The sequence below is a fragment of the Pseudophryne corroboree genome, chromosome 9 (genome assembly GCF_028390025.1).
Source record: "Pseudophryne corroboree isolate aPseCor3 chromosome 9, aPseCor3.hap2, whole genome shotgun sequence".
Classification (NCBI taxonomy): Eukaryota; Metazoa; Chordata; class Amphibia; order Anura; family Myobatrachidae; genus Pseudophryne; species Pseudophryne corroboree.
This window is the reverse complement of record NC_086452.1, coordinates 445710752-445735551: the sequence shown is the minus strand read 5'-3', so window position 1 is coordinate 445735551 and position 24800 is coordinate 445710752. Positions and strand designations below refer to the sequence as shown.

The 24800-nt window shown below is 51.6% G+C and overlaps 1 protein-coding gene across 3 annotated transcripts in view; it reads right to left on the bottom strand.

Annotated features, from left to right (window-relative positions):
- LOC134958491 (solute carrier family 26 member 6-like) overlaps positions 1 to 24800 on the bottom strand; it is a 183077-nt gene that overhangs the window by 106580 nt on the left and 51697 nt on the right. For all 3 annotated transcript variants that reach the window (XM_063941152.1, XM_063941151.1, XM_063941153.1), the window contains exons 2-4: positions 22806 to 22863; positions 22295 to 22447; positions 21370 to 21509 (exon numbers count right to left, since the gene is read on the bottom strand). In XM_063941152.1, coding sequence (XP_063797222.1) covers positions 21370 to 21509; positions 22295 to 22447; positions 22806 to 22863 — 351 coding nt within the window. The remainder of the gene's footprint in view (positions 1 to 21369; positions 21510 to 22294; positions 22448 to 22805; positions 22864 to 24800) is intronic.

Here is a 24800-nt window from a genome sequence, read left to right as displayed (position 1 = left end):
ACAGACATGCCACAAAGATATATCTGATATTTAATCCACATAGCACACAATTTACACATAGCCTACACACACCACACCAGCAAGTTACATTTGCTTCATAGGTATAACAACAGAGGGATTCAACTTTACAGGATATGAGGGGACAGAATTAGGTTAGGAGGTGGTGTTTGGTATCCAGTTGTACAGTATTTCAAGGGCAATATTCCGATGGCAGTTTACAGAAAATAGCACACTCCTGAGCATAGATATGCGCAGAAATATATTATTAATATCACATTGTATCACACTGTGTTTACTGTACTCCTGATATTCGGCGGGAACCCAGTGGAGGACACCTGCAAGTGCACATGGACCAGGCATCGCCCTCCTATTCAAACCGACCTATGACCCCTCATGTACTGTAAATTAACAGCCCTTTGACCTATGAAAGAAGAGATTACAGTTTCCTTTGTTTCATGCTTTGGACTATTGTATAAACACCAAGCCTCCTGGCCGGCCTCAGTCTATTCTCTGAAGGTCATCTTTCCAGATTGACTGAGGACCGCATCCGGGTGGCGCAGGCGAACAAACGTATGTATCCATTGATTGTAGTCTTTTCTCTTGTAGTACAGGTTGAGTATCCCATATCCAAATATTCCAAAATACGGAATATTCCGAAATACGGACTTTTCTGAGTGAGAGTGAGATAGTGAAACCTTTGTTTTTTGATGGCTCAATGTACACAAACTTTGTTTAATACACGAAGTTATTAAAAATATGTATTAAATGACCTTCAGGCTGTGTGTATAAGGTGTATATGAAACATAAATGAATTGTGTGAATGTAGACACACTTTGTTTAATGCACAAAGTTATAAACAAATATTGGCTAAAATGACCTTCAGGCTGTATGTATAAGGTGTATATGTAACATAAATGCATTCTATGCTTAGATTTAGGTCCCATCACCATGATATCTCTTTATGGTATGCAATTATTCCAAAATACGGAAAAATCCCATATCCAAAATACCTCTGGTCCCAAGCATTTTGGATAAGGGATACTCAACCTGTATTGTATTTCTCTGTGAACCCCCTTTTAAGTAAATATTTGTTGCTGCGTTGGACCACAACATAACATACAATTGGTGTCGCATTCCTTTCCTGTTAGGGGTTAAAGTGTATTCGGCCGCACGTGTAGCTACTTTGTGCTTACAGCGTGCTTACGCAACGTGTACGCATTTCATAGAGGTTTAACACACACAAGCTTAGAGGTCGCAGCGGCCTGAACATTTCTGTATTAAGGTAGTACTTTTTCTTCCTGTAAGTTAAACGAATTTAACATCTAACATATACATATTTGACGTAGAAGAATCCATCTTCTTTGGTGACCCCAACATCGCGGACAGGATCGTTATGTACACACGTTACATTGACCATCTCCTGGTATTTTGGAGGGGCCCCAAGGAAGATCTGGTAGCACTTGTTGATAGTCTTAATAACACAGACAGTCCAGTAAAGTTGACGGTAACTGTCAGTAATGAGCTGGTCAATTTTTTTGATGTATGTATAACATTACAAAATGGTAAAATGCGACCAGTTTATTCTCTAAGAGTACAGATCGCAATAATTTACTTAGGTATGGTAGTTGTCATCCGAGATCTTTAATACAGGGGTTACCATATTCTCAATTTCTTAGAATTAAATGCATTACATCGGATCCTCAAGTAGCAGAGCTTCAATTACAACATTTGAAACAAAAATTAATGGATAGGGGCTGCGATGAAGATCAGCTTAATAATGCCTTGTTACAAGTTTTGCAACTTGACAAAGAACAACTATTGAGACAACAAACAGTTAAAGATAAACCACCATGGGCGTGGCCACGGCGGCAAGGGACTAGGCAGCAGGATCGAGGAGCTCCCTGGATATTAATCCTGTATCGATCCTGGGGCTCCTTTTGTGGTCTTCTGTGGACTCCTCTCCTGTCTGGCGGCACTCGGGAGGCGGCAGGCACCGTTGTGGACCCGTGTGAGAGTCCCCGGCTCGCGCCAGCGGCCGCCCGGACTCTGGGCCTAGGCCGCAATTCAGTCCCCGGCCTCGATTTTGGAGCTCAGCCGGGCGCGTGCGCGCGCGCACACGATCGTGCACCCGAGGCGGCCACAGCGGCTAGCGGCACCGGAGGAAAGCGGCACCCCACTCCTGCACCCCCAGGGCTCCACACATAAATGATCCTGCTCCCCTGAAGGCTGGTGCAGGGAGGGAAGAAGGGGAAGTCTGTGTGCTGGGCGGCCATTTTACTTACAGCTCCCTGTGTCTCTCCTCACAGCAGAGTGCAGTTTGGGTGAAGATTGTACTGGGCTGGAGGAATAGTACTGGTCCCAGCTGCCCTGCCTATTGCTTATGCTGTTGGAATACCATACACTGGACATTTATTTATACCACTGGACTCCCCTGGTCCCCCTTCTCCCTTCAATATAACAGCTGGCTATCCCAGTGCCTGGCGTGCTGCTTATACTGCATTTACCACCCACTGCTATACTTCTTGACACTGAATATCGGGACTCTGAGTATTGCTAGACCTTGATACGATGGTGAGGGGCGGCCAGAGTGCGGCCGCGGCTAAACTGGAGAAGTTTGCTCGACAGCCTGCAACCCAGTCGACGCAGTCATCTCCTAAGCTCTCCCCCCCTGCCAGAATGGATCCCTCGGCCGGGGCCGACTCAGGGGCGAATGCACAGCCATCTGCTCCTTCCATCCAGCAGGTCCTGGAGGCCATAGCGGCCAGTGAACAGCGTCTGTCAGACAAGATGGAGAAGGTGCAGTGTGATTTATCACTGCTGCGGCAGGACGTCCAGCGAGTGCGGGAGAGGGTGGGCGAAACTGAGACAAGTGTCTCCAACTTGGAAGACCTCAGCGGCCCTTTACAACGATCGGTGTCTGCAGTTACACAACAAGTCACAACGATGCAAACCAAACTCCTGGACATGGAGGGCAGACTCCGCAGAAATAACGTGAGGTTCGTAGGCCTCCCCGAAAAGGAAGAGGGGGCACACCCCGAAGATTTTTTGGAGTCCTGGCTAAAAAAAGGAGGTATACGGTGCTGAATCCTTTACCTCTCAGTTTGCAGTGGAGCGGGCTCACCGCGTGCCCTTCCGGCCTTTACCCCCAGGCGCCCCGCCACAAACTTTTATAGCAAAATTCCTGCACTACAAGGACCGGGACTCTGTCCTGCGCCTGGGACGCGTGAAGGGCCCCCTGATCCGGAATGGAATCCGGGTGTCGGCATTTCCGGACTTTGCAGCGGACGTTCAAAAAGACCGGGCCCAGTTTCTTCCCATTAAGCGACGCCTTCGTGACCTGAATCTGTCCTACTCGATGCTGTTTCCCTCCAGGTTGCGTGTGGTGGCGGACGGGGAGACCAAATTCTTCAGCTCGCCCAGGGAGGCGGCTTCCTGGTTGGACAGATATGCTCCGGGGGTCCGCCAGCTGGCTCCAGACTGACATCGGGTCGCCCTCCTCTATGGGCCCGCATTCCGCAAGTATAAGTCCAGGGAGCTTCCTCTCGTTTAGTGGTTCTGGACTTTGCTGAGAAGTGTTATAAACGTATAAACGCATAAAGGTTTTGGTATTGGGGTTGTTTTGATCTGTACGCCTGGTACAGTGTTACCGTAGGCTTTGGGATCTCCAGGGCTAAAGTTTGGTTAGGGATATGGGTATGCCACAGTTCGGGGAGGTATACGGGGTGGGGGGATGTTTGGGGGCCGCTGTTGGCCTCTCAGCAGTTTTCCTGTTATATGTTTTGAATTTACGAAGCCTATATACTTGTTATTCAGAGGGTGTGGTGGGGTTGCACTGTTTTCTGGGGTTCGGCTCGAGGTCCGGGGCCTGCGGACGACATGATTATGTGAGCGGAGCGCCGGGTGGACGGGCGGTTGCTAGGAGTGCTGTGCCCCTGTTGATAACTTGGCCGACATGCCTCCCTTAAAAATGTTGGCGTGGAATGTCCGGGGCATCAAACAACAAAGTTAAGCGATCCTTAGTATTTAAAATGATCAAGAAATATGGCCCGGATATCATTTGTTTAAGCGAAACCCACTTGGAGGGAAATAGGCTGTTGTCACTCCGTAGGCCTTGGGTGGGGTGGGCGTATCATTCCTCGCACTCCTCTTATTCCCGAGGGGTGTCGGTAATGATAAAGAGGACTGTTCAGTTTGAGATGATCAGGGTAAATACAGATCCACACGGTAGATACGTGTTCATAGAATGTAAACTGTTTTCACGTAATTTTTTCCTATTGTCTGTGTATGTTCCCCCCCCGTTTTCATATGATGTCCTGCAAAAGGCCGCCTCATTTGTTGCCTCCTCCCCCCACACCCCTGTCATCTGCCTGGGGGACTTCAACACTGTGTTGGATGCCTCTTTGGATAGATGGAGGGCTCCTCGAGATCAAGGGGCGGGGGGCGGCCTAATTTAATCTAGATCTAAATTTGCAGACTTTCTAGATAGTATGCAGTGGGTAGACGCCTGGAGGATTCGGAATCCTAATCTTCGGCAATACTCCTGCTATTCGGGTACACATGGCTCTTTTTCCAGAATCGACCTGGCCCTGGTCTCGCCTGGGCTTCTGCCTGGCGTGACGGATGTCCGTTATGAAGCACGGGGGGTGTCCGATCATTCACCCCTGGTGCTGTCAATAGATGGGGAATGTCAGAGGGGACAGTCATATTGGCGGCTGCATCCATCTTGGCTGGCCCAGCTGGGCGATTGCCCGGATTTAGCGCCCACATGGGAGGGATTTTTTGCGGATAATGCGGGAACGGCCCCGGCCCCGGTTGTTTGGGATGCATTCAAAGCGTATTTGCGAGGTACATTGATTGGCAAAATTGCTGCCTGCAAGGTGGCTCGCAGGGCGACGGAAAGACAGCTTGAGACTGAGTGTAGGGACCTGGAGACGCGATACCTGACTGAGGGTACCCCTGCGCTGAAAACCCACTGGCTGGTGGCTCAGGAGGCCTGGCTGGCTCACCTTTCAGACAAAAATGCACGTTCCCTCCTGTTTAGGGCCACTAACATCTATATGCAGGCGGACAGACCAGGTAGTTTGATGGCCCACTTAGTGCATTATGACCGACCTGGGACCACGATAGCGCAGCTGCTTGACTCCGACGGCTCCACGGTAGATAACACCCCTGACATCGCACAGATGTTCCTCAGCTACTTTAGGGAGGTATATGATAGTCGACTGACATGTTCCACGGAGGACTTAGACCTATACCTGACAAATATTCCCCTTTCTAAACTCTCCACTAAGGCTAGGGACGCCTTGGAAGCGCCTCTGACCCTGGAGGAGGTGACGTCGGCGGTGGAGGTGTCTCCTAGTGGTAAATCCCCGGGTAGTGACGGTATTCCCACGGAACTGTATAAACAATACATTGAGTTCTTTGGTCCTCAGCTGCTTGACACGTATGTTGATATGTTTGCTGCTAACAGCCTTCCTCCTTCAATGTCCGAGGCGATTCTCATAATGCTTCCAAAACCTGGTAAGGACCCCAAGCTGTTGGAGTCCTACAGGCCGATCTCCCTTATCCCCACCGATGCCAAGATCCTGGCGAAAATTCTTGCGATCCGGCTCAACCTAGTAATTGAATCTATAATTCATCCGGATCAAACCGGCTTCATGCCTGGGAAATCCACATCCATTAATCTGCGCAGGCTGTACACTATTTTGCAGGCTCCTCATGACTTCCCCTCGGACGCGGCTGTGGTCTCACTGGATGCAGCCAAGGCATTTGACAGCGTTGAGTGGCCTTACCTGTGGGGAGTCATGAGGAACATGGGCTTTGGCCCAAACTTTATACAATGGATCAAATTGCTATACCAGAATCCACGCGCCAGGGTCCTGGTGAACGGCTACATTTCCTCCTCCTTCCCTTTGACACGGGGCACCAGACAGGGATGCCCCCTCTCTTCTGCCCTGTTTGCCATAGCCATAGAGCCCCTGGCTTGCTTGATCAGGTCGCACCCGGACATTGGGGGAATAGATACGGGTTCTTGCACTGATAAAATAGCCCTTTATGCGGATGACTTGCTGTTATTCCTTCGAGACTACGCGGTGGAGATGCCCACTGTGTTGCGGGTCATTGAGACCTTTGGTGGGTATTCGGGTCTCCGCATAAACTGGTCCAAATCGTTTATTATGCCCATTATAGGCTCCCTACCCCAGGTTCCGAAAATATCCCTACCGCTGTGTTGGACAGTCCAGTTTAAGTACCTCGGGATCCTAATTACCAATGACCCATCAGACTTTGTGCCCTTAAACCTTGACCCTCTTGTACAGACAGTAGTGCGCAAATCGAGAGCTTGGTGTAAGCTTCCGCTGACAATGACGGGTAGGGTCGGCCTCATTAAAATGGTAGTTTTGCCTAAACTATTGTATGTTCTCTTGCAGTCCCCTGTATACATCTTTCCAGCCTTCTTCAGGAAATTAAATAGTGTCCCGACGTCCTTGATATGGGCCAATAAAAGATCTAGAATAAAATTAACCACCCTTACCAGACAAAAAAGGGACGGCGGCTTGGCCTTGCCCCACTTCCAACTGTATTACTATGCTGCTCAGCTATCACATATCGGTATGTGGCTTCGAGAAGGGGAGGGGACTGGACTGGGTTGGGCATTCCTTCGGTGCTATTACCCGGATCTTTCCCCGACACAGGTCCTGGTGGGGGGGAAACCCTTCTAGATTCTCACCTCCTATTGTCTTTCAGGCTATGAAGATATGGCTAGCATTGAAGGGCCTGCTTGGGTACGAGGGTATGGACCCGGACACCCCCCTATGGCACTCCACATTGCTTAGCGAACTGGGGTCTCTAGAGGGCGGGGAGGTGTGGGCTCCATATTCGATAGTCTCACTGTCCCAGTTATATAGTGATGGTTCATTGAAATCGTTTCAGCAATTAAAGGAGGAGTTTGGACTCCCGAACTCTCACTTTTACAGATTTTTACAGCTCAGGCATGCCTTGCGGGCGCAGTTCGGAGATTCTCCCCCGGCGCTCCTCCCCTTCCCCATAAAAACATTTCTACATTCACTGGGTCGAGTCAAGGTGATTTCCTTCACCTACTCATACCTTCTTCAAACAATACATGCAGACCCGCTCTCGAATCTTCGGGAGAACTGGGAGTGTGACTTGGGTCCCATAGACGGGGAAGACTGAGAGGGCGCTCTGGGCAATTCGAGCCAGGTTACCAAATCGCTGCGGTTTCAGCAGATACAGCTTTTCATCCTGCATAGATCATACATGACGCCGAGCAGGCTGGCCAGATTTAGGTCTGATAGTGCTGATGTTTGCCCCAAGTGCGGGGCTGCCGGAGGCACATTCTGGCACCTCGTCTGGGAATGCCCGTTGCTGCAGGTGTTCTGGGCTGGGGTCGGGTCGATTCTGGAACATACGGGGATACCGAGAGGTTTGCTGACCCCGAGATTTTGTATTTTGGGGGTGGGCGATTCTGACTCAGGGTCCCGATGGGAAAGCATGTATGCCCGCAGTGTGTGCGCTCTTGCAAAGGTGTGTATTGCACGGACATGGATGGCCCCGCGTCCTCCCACGATACCTGCTTTCAAAAGCTTGGTAAACGATACTCTATTAAAAGAACGCTATGTATATATGAAATATAATGCCCGTACCAAATACGAGAAGATATGGTCTCCCTGGATCAATTCCACATACTCCTCCCTTGCCCTTCAGATTTAGAGGGCACCGGCTTCCGCTGCGGAGCGTTAATTGGGCCCTGGGGCGCTGGGCCGAGCCTTTACCTCCCCTTTAACGTAGTTGTTTGACTATCTAGCTGCCACACAGCACCATACACACCTTGGCTTGACTAGGCTTGAGTTTGTTTCAGAGGGTTCTGTTCGGGGGTAGTGGGGTTGTGGGCTATATAAGGCCCACTAGACGGGGTAATTACAATAAAGGTTTGGGGAGAAAATATCTAAAATGATAAGTATGTGAATCATGACCTGTTTACAGACTTCAGAAAATATGCATATTGTGGGAAGACTGCACGGGATAGCAGTACGGGGAATGTCATTCGTATATATGTGCACCCTTGGAAAAACGTATGACTCTGAATATCGTGTAATTCTAATTGTGCTTCCCAGTGTACACTGAAATGTCTGTATCTTTAATATGCTGTTGAATAAAAAATTACTCTATTTAAAAAAAAAAAAAAAAGATAAACCACCATTTCTTACATGGGTCAATAGGTTTACTGAGGTCAGTGCTAACATTAATAGGTGAGTAAAAAACTGTGACTGATCATTCAAAGTGACCCTGAATTAAGGTTAAACCATACTTAACTTATGTCATGTTACACCAGGAGACGCAATCTGTGTAACATCCTGGTTAAGACCATACCTCCCAACATGATCCTCTCCAGGAGGGACACAATGCTCTGCTCCTGGACTTTTTCTTAATTTATGATTGTCTGCACCTGTGATGAACACGTTAATGGATAGGAAAGGTGTTTCAGCACAGGTGATAGCAATCATAAATCAAGAGGGAAGTCCTGGAGCAGAGTATTCTGTCCCTCCTGGGGAGGGTCAGGTTGGGAGGTATGGTTAAGACTGATGTGTCTGGCATTCAAACCAGTTCATCTAGACCAGGGCTGGCCAAACCAGTCCTCGAGATCTACCAACAGTTCACATTTTCCAGACCACCTGGCTGGTGCACAGGTGTAGTCATTACTAATTAAGATGTGCTGCATTCATCCCTAACTGACAATTCTACAGATCTCCAGGAGTTCTGGAAAACATGAACTGTTGGTAGATCTCGAGGACCGGTTTGGCCAGCCCTGATCTAGACTTACCTTCAACAAATTAGGATGCCATAGATCATGGGTCTTCAACCTGTGGCTCTCCAGCTGTAGTAAAACTACACATCCCAGCATGCCTTGCCTTAGTTTTAACATGCTTTAATAGCAAAACTGTGGCAGGGCATGCTGGGATGAGTAGTTCCACAGCAGTTGGAGGGCCACAGGTTGAAGATCCATGCCATAGATGCACATGCACTACATGTCAATATCTCATCCCAGGAGGGGAATTTTGTCATCCATTATCTGGAAAGAGATATACTATACGCCATACCCTTGCTTGTAACTCTAGATTTGTGGTTTATCAAATCATTTGCCTGTGTGGGCTGCCCTACATCCGGAAAACGGAAACTGCGTTCAAAACTAGGATGACAGCCCATCACTTTGCCATTAGAGCTGCTATGGAATCGGATACTAGCGAGCAACCCGTTACTAGGCATTTTGCCCTAAAAGCACACCCTTTGTGTTCCTTGAAATATCGTGATAGATCACATCCCTGAAACATTACATGGGGCCTCAAACTATGACAGTGCGAGTCTGGATTGATTCATCGCTTGCAGACACTTGTCCCCAAAGGGCTAAATGAACATGTCGATCTGAGTGTCTTTTAATGGTTACCCTGTACCTGCTGAGTGTCTTTTAATGGTTACCCTGTACCCATTAGTACATATTTCGCTTTTATTTATGTATGTAATCTTGCTTCCATTGTACTTTGGTGTATTTATCCTATTGTATTTTCCGTACTGTATTTCTCTTATTGTATGTACTTTTTTGATCATATGCACTGTATTTTATGTCCCAGCGCTAGGTTGCTATGGTGATAGGATACACCATGTGTTGATGCAGTCACATGACGGATGTGATAATGTCACGACGAAGGCGCCGCCGACCGGGTGAGAGGTCTCGCCCCAGCAAACGTCATGACCGGTCAATGGGCGAGATGTCTGTTATAAGGCGAGAATTTTTAGGTTTGTATTGTCCTGATGAAAAATCCTTTAACGCTGTAATTATTTGACTGGAGTGCCCCATCCGTTGCTGTGTTTTTAATTATATACACTGCTCAAAAAAATAAAGGGAACACTAACATAACACATCCTAGATCTGAATGAATGAATGAATGAAATATTCTTATTAAATAGTTTGTTCTTTACATAGTTGAATGTGCCGACAACAAAATCACACAAAAATTATCAATGGAAATCAAACTTATTAACCCATGGAGGTCTGGATTTGGAGTCACCCTCAAAATTAAAGTGGAAAAACACACTACAGGCTGATCCAACTTTGATGTAATGTCCTTAAAACAAGTCAAAATGAGGCTCAGTAGTGTGTGTGGCCTCCACGTGCCTGTATGACCTCCCTACAACCCACACAAGTGGCTCAGGTAGTGCAGCTCATCCAGGATGGCACATCAATGCGAGCTGTGGCAAGAAAGTTTGCTGTGTCTGTCAGCGTAGTGTCCAGAGCATGGAGGCGCTACCAGGAGACAGGCCAGTACATCAGGAGACGTGGAGGAGGCCGTAGGAGGGCAACAACCCAGCAGCAGGACCGCTACCTCCGCCTTTGTGCAAGGAGGAACAGGAGGAGCACTGCCAGAGCCCTGCAAAATGACCTCCAGCAAGCCACAAATGTGCATGTGTCTACTCAAACGATCAGAAACAGACTCCATGAGGGTGGTATGAGGGCCCGACGTCCACAGGTGGGGGTTGTGCTTACAGCCCAACACCGTGCAGGACGTTTGGCATTTGCCAGAGAACACCAAGATTGGCAAATTCGCCACTGGCGCCCTGTGCTCTTCACAGATGAAAGCAGGTTCTCACTGAGCACATGTGACAGAGTCTGGAGACGCCAAGTAAAACGTTCTGATGCCTGCAACATCCTCCAGCATGACCGGTTCGGCAGTGGGTCAGTAATGGTGTGGGGTGGCATTTCTTTGGGGGGCCGCACAGCCCTCCATGTGCTCGCCAGAGGTAGACTGACTGCCATTAGGTATTGAGATGAGATCCTCAGACCCCTTGTGATAATGCAAGACAATGCTAGACCTCATGTGGCTGGAGTGTGTCAGCAGTTCCTGCAAGATGAAGGTATTGATGCTATGGACTGGCCCGCCCGTTCCCCAGACCTGAATCCAATTGAGCACATCTGGGACATCATGTCTCGCTCCATCCACCAACGCCACGTTGCACCACAGACTGTCCAGGAGTTGGCGGATGCTTTAGTCCAGGTCTGGGAGGAGATCCCTCAGGAGACCATCTGCCACCTCATCAGGAGCATGCCCAGGCGTTGTAGGGAGGTCATACAGGCACGTGGAGGCCACACACACTACTGAGCCTCATTTTGACTTGTTTTAAGGACATTACATCAAAGTTGGATCAGCCTGTAGTGTGTTTTTCCACTTTAATTTTGAGTGTGACTCCAAATCCAGACCTCCATGGGTTAATAAATTTGATTTCCATTGATCATTTTTGTGTGATTTTGTTGTCAGCACATTCAACTATGTAAAGAACAAAGTATTTAATAAGAATATCTCATTCATTCAGATCTAGGATGTGTTATTTTAGTGTTCCCTTTATTTTTTTGAGCAGTATATATACATAACCATTTATGCTGCTTGAAAAAGGCAAATAAAGTGCCGAAACGTTGCAAAGCTTATGCTGCCTATATTGTTATTTACTTCGGATGACTAAGCCCGCTGAGTGCCGTATGTTGGACGGACGTTTGTACATTATGGAATGAGCACCGCGGCAATATATGAAGAAGTGTGAGTGCCGGTTGTACGAATTGTATAATATATATATATATATATATATATATATATATATATATATATATACATATACATATACATATATACACACACACACACACACACACACACACACACTCATCCAATTGCCCCGGCACTCCGGTCACCCATCCGGGTGCAACTTGGCTCCTGGTGCCCTCCTAAGGGATTGCACACCTAAATATGCAAAGACTTAAAAACAATATGAAACATTAAAAACATGCTTTAATCCAAGTCTACGTTTCGGGGTTTGTAACCTAATACATATGTCCTGAGGAAGGGGTCACGAAACCCGAAATGTAGACCTGGATTAAAGCACGTTGTCAATGTTTGTAATTGTTTCAAGCCTCTTGAGAGCCGCCCCTATCCCAGTCTTTGTGAATATATATATATATATACATACACACACACACACACACACACACACACACACACACACACACATATATACATACACATACATACAAATGTGAGAGGGCAGCGGGACGCGGGGACGGGGGAAGTCGCTGGCCCCCGTTTCCCCCGGTCAGCGGCGGCGTTGCGGCGGGTCCTCCGTGCGGAGGGGCTTGCATCCGGTGGGATTCAAGCCCCTCCAATCGCGGGCGAGGATGGCGCCGGGCGGGAGCCAATCAGGGCTCGCGCCCGGTCAGCCAATCAGAGCATGCCGCGACGAGCCAATCAGAGCATGCCGCGACGAGCCAATCAGGGCTCGCCGCGTCATAGCGCCGCCCCCTCCCAGCGTCTTATAACAGACGCGGCGGAGCGGGAGCGGCCAGTCGGCGCCGGGGACGGAGCAGAGAAGAGCTCCAGAAGAAGAAGAAGAAGGAACAGAAGAAAGAAGGCGGCGGTGGTCCAGGAGAAGAGGCGGCGGCGACGGGAGCGGCCAGGAGGCAGAAGACAGAAGACGTCCCAGCGCGGAGAGCCTGTCGACGGCCGGGAAGACGACGTCGGGACGACCGCGGAAGAGGAGCCCACCGGAAGTCCCGGAGGAGAGTGCCGCGGTGTGTGGGAGGCAAAAGAGCTAACGAAGCTCCCCACCGCGGCCTCTCCCTACGGCCCGGTAAGCGGCCTCGTGCCGAGTCTCCAGCTTCCTCCTAGACCACCGGGTGATCGGGCGCTAGGCCCGTGGGCATAGTCAGGCCCTCTCGGCCTGTGGGCAATTAGTCGGGCCCTTCCGGCCCGTGGGCAATTAGATCGGGGCGTCTGGGCCTGTGAGGCCGCGTGCAGTCGGGGCTCCACCCGGCCCACGGCCTGTAAGGCCAGACCCGGCCATTCTAAACTGTGGGGTGTTGGGCGTTAGGCCCGCACTCCTATCAGCCACCCAGTCAGGCGGGCATTAGGCCCGGGGCATAACGGGCCGTAGGCCTGCGGGCCATAGGAGCACCTAGCAAACCACGGAGGTAGGAGATCATAAGGTGACCCAGGGCATTACGTTCGGGTCATCCCACGGTACCCACTAAGGAGGGAAAGACCATCGGGGTGTTCTCAAACCAAGCGGGGCCCTGTCCTTTTGTGTACCTCTGCGAGCGAGCTGTGCGGCCGCTCGGGCGGGGTACATTGTAGGCTGGGCACGGAGGGTCGGCTGACCCGCACGCCTTGGGTACACTCCCAGGGTGGGGGAAGAGCCGTGGAGAGTTGGTCACCACTAGGGCGAGGTGGCAGAACCTGCGTCGGATCGGATGGTAAGGTACTCTCCATTTATATTGTACTCACATTACTTTTGTGCTTGCTTGACCTGTTGTTAGTGATTAGGTGAAGTAGCCGTCCCAGTAAATTGTTGCAGTTCATAGTAGTTAGGCTCAGTTTGTTGTTAGCCGTTGTTTAGTTGTAGGGAGGCTGCTGTCATTCTTTTCCCCAGGAGCGGAGTGGCGTATCAAGCAAGTTGACAAGAGTACCAGCGTGAGTATTATTTGTGAGTGTGTGTCCTTGTCCGTGTTGAGCACCGGTCGCGGGATCCCGCTAGGCCTAGCGGGCTCGCTCCCACCTCGGTGCGCAAGTGCCAAATAGGTGACGATTGGGTAGCGGAGGCCCACGGGCCGATGATGACATTCACCTAAATCGGTGAACGTCGCAGCCACCCCCGGTGTGCCCCTTATTCCCCAGGCAAAGAGGGAAGTGGGCCCGCAGTGAGAGCTTTTCTTGTCCCCTTTAGCCGGCAAGTTCCGGGCGGAGGTCCCGAAGACACGTCCTCTGAAATCAACGCTGAGCGGGCGGAGTGTGTGCGCAGACGGAGGTAAGCAGTGATTCACTTACACGGCCGCTGGCTTCATACCACTTCAGCATCCTTACATTTGGCGTAGTCGGCAGGATCCTTAGAGAAGATGGATCGAGAAGTGGACAAGCCGGAGGACGACGGTAACGAGTCCCCCGAGGAGGTGAAGGACGCGACCAGCAATCCGCCTCGGGACAGGATACCCATCGGGGCGGCCCTCAACCACCTTGACAAGTTCGACGGGCAGAATGTGCCCTTGACGGAGTGGATCGAGCAGTTGGAAACCACGATCGACCTCTACCAGATTCCGAGGCGGGTACAGGTGAATTTGGCGTTGAAAGTCCTGACTGGCGACGCCCGGAAGACCGTAAGAGTACGCCCCGAGCGGCTTCGTAAAAGCCTGGCTGACGTCTTCACCATCCTGAGGGGCGTGTATGGGGAGAAGGCCACCACCACCACGCTGAAGAAGCGTATGTTCGCGCGGGTTCAAAGGGAAGATGAGACGATTTCTCAGTTCGCGAACGTGATCCAGGAATACATGGGTGAGATCCAAACGAGGGAAGATGAGGAGCTGATGACAGGAGACCCGGATTCCACCTTGAGAGGTATTTTGATTGGTGATAAGGTCGATGGGGATGGCGAGCTCACCTTCTTCGAAGTGTTGGAGATGGCGCTGAAGAAAGAAGAAAACGCGGAGCTCAGTTCCAGCGCCGTGTCCACACCACCCACTCAACCGATAGATAGGGTCCGGGCGCCAGAAGTTAGTCCCTTGGAGGGATGCATCAAGGAGCTGACCACCACGCTCCTTCTCGTCCAGGACGAAGTGTCCCAGTTAAGGCAGAGGGTGGAACGGGCCGAAAGCCGTGACGCCGACCCCGAAAGGAGGGGTTGGGACAACGAGGATCGGGCCAAAGAAAAGAACCCTCGGAGGAAAAAGGAGACGGAGACCGCTGGACGTCGGGGAGGGGAGGTGCGACCGAGGGGACCCCGCGAGTTGGTGTGTTGGGAATGTGAGGAGCCTGGACATTTCGCTCGGGATTGCCCGGGGCGCCGCTCCGGACGGGAGGGGCGTTGGAGACCTTTAAACTAAGGTCCCTCGCGGTAACGGGACAAACCGCGGGGGAAGGCGGCGCCCAAGTAGACGTCGTCAACTCATCGGACTTATTCGGTGAGTGTCCCACGGTAGTGGCGAGGTTAGGAGGGAGGGATCAACGTTGCCTTTTGGATACCGGATCGCAAGTGTCCACCATGTCCGAGAAGCGATTTAGGGAAGATTATGCCCATCTCACGACCACCAGTGTCGGGAATTGGATAACCCTAGTGGCCGCAAACAACCTTCCCATTCCCGTAACAGGGGTCGTGTGGATTGAGGTGGAGGTGTATGGGCAGTCCCTTGGAAAGAAGGGGTTCGTAGTGGTGAGTGGCGAGGAGTTTCACCATGGGCCGGTGATTCTGGGGATGAACATCCTACGGAGTCTAGATCGAGTGCTTGTACACGATAAGGGCCCCCAGTACTGGAAGTATCTGGGTGTGCAGAAGCCGGTGCAGCAAGCTTTCCAGAGGGTCGTCCAGCGGAACGAAGAGACCGCCTCTGTGGAAGCCTTGCGCCCCCTCGGCCTGATTAAGACACGACATAACCAAAGGGTGAGGATCCCAGCGAGACAGGAGGTGGTCCTGGAAGTACCCGTCCGTGCGCAGCAGCGGCTGGAAGGAAGGGAAGTTGTGATAGAACCTTGTTGGTTCAGGCAAGTGGAGGCCGGGTTGCTGCTGGCCAGAACCGTAGCGGTTGTACAGAATGGCACCGTACCCCTGCGGGTGTGCAACCTGGGAAACTCACCAATCAAGATCCCGGGCAGGTCGGTGCTGGCCCATCTAGAGGCTATCCCCGAGGGTGGCATTGAACCCGGCCCTAGGGTTACCTTGAAGCCGGACGCATGCGAGCCTTGGACGTTGGCCGTCGCCCTTGAGGAAAAACAGGAACCCACCGCGGAGTGGAACGGGGACGTGATCCTGAACCAGATGGATGTATCACTGGAGGGCCTTGGTACAGCAGAGGTGGACCGGGTGAAGCAAATGTTGTGGGCACGACAGAAGTCGTTCTCCCGCAGCGAGGAAGATTTTGGTCACACGACCGAGATAGAGCACGAGATCAACACCGGTGACAGTCTGCCCGCTCGGGAGCGCTATCGGCAGATTCCCCCGAAGCTGTACCAGGAGGTCAAGACCATGATCCAACAAATGTTAGCCAACGGCGTCATCAGGGAAAGTAAGAGACCATGGGCTGCCCCCATCGTGTTGGTAAAGAAGAAAGACGGGACCATCCGATTCTGCGTGGACTACCGGAGGTTGAACAGCTGCACCGTCCGGGACGCTTATCCGTTACCCCGCATTGAAGAGTCACTGGCGGCTTTAGGGAAGTCGCGCTTCTTCTCCACGTTGGATCTGGCCAGTGGGTACTGGCAGGTGCCCGTCGCGGAGAAGGATCAGGCGAAGACGGCATTCATTACGCCCATGGGGCTTTTTGATTTCTGTCGAATGCCCTTCGGGCTCTCCAATGCACCGGCCACGTTCCAGCGCTTAATGGAGCGCTGTCTCGGGGACTTGAACTTCGAGGCAATCCTCATCTATTTGGACGACATCATAGTGTTCGCCCCCACCCTGGAGGAACACTTGCTTAGGTTGGAACAAGTGCTCCAGCGATTGGAACAATACGGCCTCAAATTGAAACCACGGAAGTGCCACCTCTTGAAGTCCAGCTTGGAATACCTGGGCCATGTAGTCTCAGAGGAAGGGGTGCGGCCCACCCCCGATAAGATTGCCGCAGTCCAGGAATGGAGGACCCCGGGCAATGTGACGGAGTTGAGGGCATTTCTGGGATTGGTAGGCTACTATCGGCGGTTCATTCGAGACTTTGCCAAGATTGCAGGCCCCCTGCATGGACTGTTGCGAGGTGTTGCCACAGATGTGCGGAATCGGGCAGTGGCGTGGGACCAAGCACAGGAGGTTGCCTTCACGGGGCTTAAACAAGCCCTCACCCAGGCCCCCGTGCTGGCTTATGCTGACTTTGACAAGCCATTTATATTGTACACCGACGGGAGCCACCAAGGCCTGGGGGCTGTACTCTCCCAGCTGCAGGAGGGCCAGGAGCGAGTTATCGCATATGGGAGTCGGAGTCTCCGAGAGTCGGAGCGGAACCCTGACAACTACAGCTCGTTCAAGCTGGAGTTGCTGGCAGTCGTCTGGGCGGTCACCGAGAAGTTTGCAGAGTACCTGACCGCCACCGACTTCGAAGTGGTCACAGATAACAATCCCCTGTCGCACCTGCATACGGCTAAGTTGGGCGCCCTGGAGCAGCGTTGGGTAGCACGCTTGGCCAAGTTCTCCTTTAAGATCCGGTACCGGCCGGGTAAGGCGAATACCAATGCAGACGCCCTGTCCCGCTACCCGGTAGGGCTACCTACGGGGCTCACGGACGAAGAGAGAGAGAGAGAGAGTCAGGAGATCCCTGACCTTACCAGGATGACCCCCAGCCCGACCGGGCCCAGGGCAACACGCGGGATCCTACTACAGAAGGCCTTGCCGGATTGGGCAGCAGCACAAGGGCAAGACCAGGAGGTGCGGTGTGTGCGAGGGTGGAAGGAGCGGGACCACTGGCCGTCCGCCGCGGAGAGACTGCAGCTTAGCCCGTGGGGCAAGAGGCTGGTACGTCAGTGGGAACGATTGGCCGTACGAGGAGGGGTATTGTGCCGCCAGGCTTATCTCGAGCATGAGCTCCGGAAGGTGTGGCAGGTTGTTCTCCCCAGAGAGTTGGCCCGTGGTCTGGTGACAGAGGCCCACGAAGAAGGCGCACATTTTGGTACAGAGAAGACCCTGCAATGGGTCCGCCGGCAGTACTTCTTCCCGGGTTTACAGACCCTGGTGGAGAACGTGTGTCAGACATGTAGGAGGTGTGCTGTTACCAAAAGTGGCGAACAACGGGCACCAGTGCAGACCATTCGGACCACCAGACCCCTGGAGCTCCTCATGGTGGACTATGTCTTGGTAGGGGAGTCGGTGCGTGGGTACCAGTATGCCATCGTGATGACCGACCATTTCACCAAATTTACAGTGGTTGTCCCTACCATGGACCAGACTGCCGACACGGCGGCTAAGGCCATTGTGGAGCACTTTATCCGAAGGTACGGCTGCCCGGAGCGCCTCCATTCGGATCAAGGTGCATGCTTCCAAGGTCGGGTGATGGAGCGGCTGTGTCGCACCTATGGCATGAATAAATCAAGGACCACCCCGTACCACCCCCAGGGGAATGGAGCCTGCGAGCGATTCAACCGGACGTTGCTACAAATGCTGAGGGTCTTGGAGGCTGACAAGAAGCGGCGCTGGCCCGACTTTGTTCCAGGGTTGGTGTGGGTATACAACAACAGAGTACACCGGACCACGGGGTTCTCGCCTTATTTTCTGCTGTTCGGCCGACCAGAGAAAGACCTACAGGACCTCGATCTGTCCCTACCGGCGGAGGAGGAAGAGTGGACGCACAGTGGGTGGATTGAGGAGCAGAGACGCCGACTGACGTTCGCCCGGGAGGTGGCAGCGGGGAACATCGGGTCCAACCTGCACCCTAGCCCCGGGAGGTCGTTAGGAGGACCATTCGCGGAGGGACAAAGAGTGTTAGTCCGAGAGAAACGTCCTGGAAACAAATTGAGCGAACGATGGGAGGTGATGCCATACATCGTGCAGCGGCGAGTGTCTCCTGACAACCCCGTTTACGAAGTAAAGATGGAAGACGGGAGTGGGCGTGCCCGCACTTTACATAGGAACATGCTGCGTCCCTGCCTATTTGAGGACCTGCTCCCCATGGAGACAGTCCTAGGGGATACTCCGGGAACGGAGGAGGATGATTGGTGGATTCCGCCGCCTGAAGAGGCCTCGGACCCTCCGCCATCGGGAGAGTCAGCCGAGAGTGGTGAACTGGTGACTTCTGTGCCAGAGGTTCCCGTCCCCACCTCAGCAACCCTACCCAGGCGTTCAACGCGAACTACCCTTGGGGTGCCGTCCCCCCGTATCGCGGACCCAAACTTCGAGTGGGCCGCAGCTCGCATCTTTGTAGGGTCTACAAAGGAAACAGGGGGGGGGAATGTGAGAGGGCAGCGGGACGCGGGGACGGGGGAAGTCGCTGGCCCCCGTTTCCCCCGGTCAGCGGCGGCGTTGCGGCGGGTCCTCCGTGCGGAGGGGCTTGCATCCGGTGGGATTCAAGCCCCTCCAATCGCTGGCGAGGATGGCGCCGGGCGGGAGCCAATCAGGGCTCGCGCCCGGTCAGCCAATCAGAGCATGCCGCGACGAGCCAATCAGAGCATGCCGCGACGAGCCAATCAGGGCTCGCCGCGTCATAGCGCCGCCCCCTCCCAGCGTCTTATAACAGACGCGGCGGAGCGGGAGCGGCCAGTCGGCGCCGGGGACGGAGCAGAGAAGAGCTCCAGAAGAAGAAGAAGAAGGAACAGAAGAAAGAAGGCGGCGGTGGTCCAGGAGAAGAGGCGGCGGCGACGGGAGCGGCCAGGAGGCAGAAGACAGAAGACGTCCCAGCGCGGAGAGCCTGTCGACGGCCGGGAAGAAGACGTCGGGACGACCGCGGAAGAGGAGCCCACCGGAAGTCCCGGAGGAGAGTGCCGCGGTGTGTGGGAGGCAAAAGAGCTAACGAAGCTCCCCACCGCGGCCTCTCCCTACGGCCCGGTAAGCGGCCTCGTGCCGAGTCTCCAGCTTCCTCCTAGACCACCGGGTGATCGGGCGCTAGGCCCGTGGGCATAGTCAGGCCCTCTCGGCCTGTGGGCAATTAGTCGGGCCCTTCCGGCCCGTGGGCAATTAGATCGGGGCGTCTGGGCCTGTGAGGCCGCGTGCAGTCGGGGCTCCACCCGGCCCGCGGCCTGTAAGGCCAGACCCGGCCATTCTAAACTGTGGGGTGTTGGGCGTTAGGCCCGCACTCCTATCAGCCACCCAGTCAGGCGGGCATTAGGCCCGGGGCATAACGGGCCGTAGGCCTGCGGGCCATAAGAGCACCTAGCAAACCACGGGGGTAGGAGATCATAAGGTGACCCAGGGCATTACGTTCGGGTCATCCCACGGTACCCACTAAGGAGGGAAAGACCATCGGGGTGTTCTCAAACCAAGCGGGGCCCTGTCCTTTTGTGTACCTCTGCGAGCGAGCTGTGCGGCCGCTCGGGCGGGGTACATTGTAGGCTGGGCACGGAGGGTCGGCTGACCCTCACGCCTTGGGTACACTCCCAGGGTGGGGGAAGAGCCGTGGAGAGTTGGTCACCACTAGGGCGAGGTGGCAGAACCTGCGTCGGTTCGGATGGTAAGGTACTCTCCATTTATATTGTACTCACATTACTTTTGTGCTTGCTTGACCTGTTGTTAGTGATTAGGTGAAGTAGCCGTCCCAGTAAATTGTTGCAGTTCATAGTAGTTAGGCTCAGTTTGTTGTTAGCCGTTGTTTAGTTGTAGGGAGGCTGCTGTCATTCTTTTCCCCAGGAGCGGAGTGGCGTATCAAGCAAGTTGACAAGAGTACCAGCGTGAGTATTATTTGTGAGTGTGTGTCCTTGTCCGTGTTGAGCACCGGTCGCGGGATCCCGCTAGGCCTAGCGGGCTCGCTCCCACCTCGGTGCGCAAGTGCCAAATAGGTGACGATTGGTAGCTGAGGCCCACGGGCCGATGATGACATTCACCTAATCGGTGAACGTCGCAGCCACCCCCGGTGTGCCCCTTATTCCCCAGGCAAAGAGGGAAGTGGGCCCGCAGTGAGAGCTTTTCTTGTCCCCTTTAGCCGGCAAGTTCCGGGCGGAGGTCCCGAAGACACGTCCTCTGAAATCAACGCTGAGCGGGCGGAGTGTGTGCGCAGACGGAGGTAAGCAGTGATTCACTTACACGGCCGCTGGCTTCATACCACTTCAGCATCCTTACACATACATACATACATACATACATACATACATACATACATACATATACATATACACACACACACACACACACACACACACACACAGGTTGAGTATCCCATATCCAAATATTCCGTAATACGGAATATTCCGAAATATGGAATTTTTTAAAGGGAGAGTGAGATAGTGAAACCTTTGTTTTCTGATGGCTGAATGTACACAAACTTTTTTTAATACACAGTTATTAAAAATGTTGTATTAAATGACCTTCAGGCTGTGTGTATAAGGTGTATATGAAACATAAATGAATTGTGTGTATGTACACAAACTTTGTTTAATGCACAAAGTTAAGTTATTAAAAAGATTGGCTAAAATGACCTTCAGGCTGTGTGTGTATAAGGTGTATACGAAACATAAATGCATTCTGTGCTTAGACTTAGGTCCCATCGCCATGATCTCTCATTATGGTATGTGTAATTATTCCAAAATACAGAAAAATCCAATATCCAAAATACTTCTGGTCCCAAGCAGAATATTTTTTTTATTTACACACTTACTACACAGAGTCCCAGCACCTTAGGTATTTCATTACTGTACTTACCTTGTGGGAGCTGAATGATGCCAACACTGAGCCCGGAAATGATGTCTGCCAAAAGCCATTCTTTGACTGGGTAACGTGGCAGCCAACTTAGGATCGGAATAAATTTCAGCAGCAGGGATCTTGCAATTGTCCCCGAACATCTGGAACACAAAGCAACACTGAACACTGGCTGCAGGTAATTGTGCGTATATATAGCGATCTCTGCGGAATACACCCACCCAGCGGCGTTATAACAGCAGGCAGTAATGAGCGCAGCCCCTGGGTATTGACACAGTTCCGTTAGATAAGAGAAAAACGCTTGTGGTGTGTGGAATTCCGCACAGTCCACATAGACATAAGTATACACATATTGTATTATCAGGGGTGTGATATAAATGTAACAGCCACATAAATTATTTAAACCTGCACATTACTCTGGAATATACAGCTTTTTTTAATTAGTATTGACGTTTTTTTCTCTGTATAAGAACAGACCCTTAAGTACAGCTTGATAATTGATGCAAGGTAAGACAAAGCAAAGAAAAAATACATTGCACTTATTTAAAGAATATATGCCCTTATTTATCAATGAGTGATAAATTTCACTGTGAGTGATAAATTGCACCAGCCAATCCGCTCCTAACTGTCATTTTTCAAACCCAGCCTGTGACATGGAAGTTAGGAGCTGATTGGCTGGTGCAAGTTATCACTCACAGTGAAATTTATCACTCATTGATAAATAAGGGCATCAGTGCATTAGTTTACAATTCCGAAGAGGCAGCGGTTTGTGTCCGAGTTTATCCAAATCAGGGACCAGTACTCCCTATCCCAGGGGTAGGCAATAGCCCCTATCAATTTTAACAATCAGCCTCTATACCACAAGGTTATAATAAATTGCTTTGAAACTGTAATAAACTGTTCCAGGATTAGTCCGTTCTCTCCTCACCTAAATCTCCTCCTCACTCCGGTTAATAGACGCAGGCCAGTATCCTGGGACCTGGGAGCTATGTCCTCCAGTTCAGCTTCACTCAAGGCAGCCTGCTGGTCAGTGTGATCAGGACTGGTGTGGTCAGCCATTTTGTAAGACACAACCCCCACCCTAATGGGGAAAAAAAGGACTTTAAAAAAAAAAAAAAAAAAACACCCCATCTTATACAAAAAAAATATGTTTGTCTTGGGGAGGAAAAATATATTACTGACAGTAGAAGTTTTCGGGAAGCCATTTCTACATCACCATAGCAGCTGGATGTGCCATGAGTATTTCATTTTTAAAATTGAATATAATTTAAAATAAATCAATTATGTATTTTTAATAATGTTTAAAGAACCAGACAAGATTTTTTTTTTTTGTTAAATGATAGTAAAAAAAATTAAAAAATGAAAGCTGTTGTTTTAAAACTTCAAGCAAAGAGAACTCTATACAGACATGGGAAGGGGGGTAAATGGACTTACTGTACCTCTGTTTTACGGTCTCAGCCTCAGCTAACTGGCAGCTCTCCGATGATGCTTCTTCTTCTAAGATAAGAGCATTGAAAATTATAGAATACAAGACGTGTTTTGGCCTGTGCTGTTCTGTTTTCTCTAATGTATGTTCTGTAAACACCGGAGTATTTTGGTCTCTTTATAATTGACTGGGCTATCATTGCTCTTCTGTCACTTCACAGGGGACACTGGAGACTCTGGTGTATAAGGGTCTGCATGGAGTCTGGGGAAAAGAGACTTAAAAAGAAAAATCTGCAGCTCAAGCTCCTCCCCACCCATCCACCCCCTTAGGCAACTGGCCCCTTTAGTTTAAATTAGCGATGTGAGTGACATCACAAGACAATATCGATGATACATATGTTTTTGTTTCCCTCAGAGGTAGCACTAAAACACTGGCTCCAGAACATCATTGTTTTCATTTGAGGTCCCATCCCTACTATCACTAAGCTCCCTCATGTGATGGACTCAGGGCTTAGTCAATCAGTGCTCTTCAAGTCCTTCATCATGACAACAAGCTGACCCAGAGTAGCTCTGCTGTGACTCAATTCAGGAGCAGATGAACTGTGGGCCTAATTGGCAGATGTATGTACACCCGATGGTATAATTATCCTTTGGTGCAGGCAGGAGTGGTTCTTGGTGCGGGCAAGCAGTGCCTGCGCCTGGAGCGCTGCGGCCTGGGGGGCGCGGCCGCAGTTACCCCGCAGGCACCGCCGCCTACCCGCACCCCGCTCCCTGGCTGCAGCAGACGCCGTGGGCTGTGTGGGCGTCCGCTGCAGCCGGCTCCAGTGACAGACACTAGACGTCATTATTGACCTCTAGTGTCTGTGCGGCGCTGCTATGGGAGAGACACCATGATGTCTCTCCCATAGAGAGGAGCCGCGGGAGGCCAGACGGAGCAGCAGCAGCAGCGGTCGGGAAAAAGGAGCGGGGCAGTGGTATATATTGTTTTTTTTTATTTTGTGTGTGTTTGTAAGCGTCTACTAAGGGGCACAGCGACGGGGGACAACTACTGGGGGCAAAGCAACAGAGGGCACAACTACTGGGGGCAAAGCAACAGAGGGCACAACTACTGGGGCAAATCTACTGGGGGCATAGCTACAGGGGGCACAGCGACAGGGGTGCACAACTACTGGAGGCAAAGCAACAGGGGGCACAACTAGTCAACTACTGGGGCAAATCTACTGGGGACATAGCTACAGGGGGCACAACTACTGGGGGCAAAGCAATAGGGGGCACAGCGACGGGGCACAACTACTGGGGCAAATCTACTGGGGGCACAACTACTGGGGCAAATCTACTGGGGGTATAGCTACTGGGGGCACAGCTACAGGGGGCAAATCTACTGGGCAAATCAACTTGGGGGCACAACTACTTGGGGCAAATCTAGGGGCACAGCTACTGGGGGCATAACTGTGGCCCACACCCCTCCCCTATGAAGCCACACTCCTATTTTTTGCCACGCGCCACCAGCGCGCACTGTTTTCTTTGCCACGGGGGGTGGGGGGTGTGGGGGGGGGTGTGCGCCAGTGGAAACTTTCGCACTGGGCGCCACAAGGTGTAGAACTGGCCCTGGGTGCAGGAGTCCTGTCTGGACCAAAGTTGGAAAAGATTACAGCTTCTACCATGGTAACTAAAGGTTCATCATCAGCCCAGCTGCCTTCCCCAACTCCCTAACAAAAAAACTACATGGGTATTTCTTTGTATTCCTTTAACCTTTTGGGGATACCCAGGAACCAACTGCCACCATGAAGCATGCCTCAGCACCTCTGGTAGGTAAGTCAAGAGGTAAATAGGCATGGGTTTGACTCCTAATCCAGCAGTTAAGCCTTTAGCATGACAAGGTTACCTTGCACTCCGGGTACCTCATGGTGGGAACCCATCTTCGGGCATTCTGGGACAAATACTGTAGTTCTTTAGAGGAACTGTCACCAGTGGATAAGTTGTGAATCTATTAGGTCCTTCACCCACAT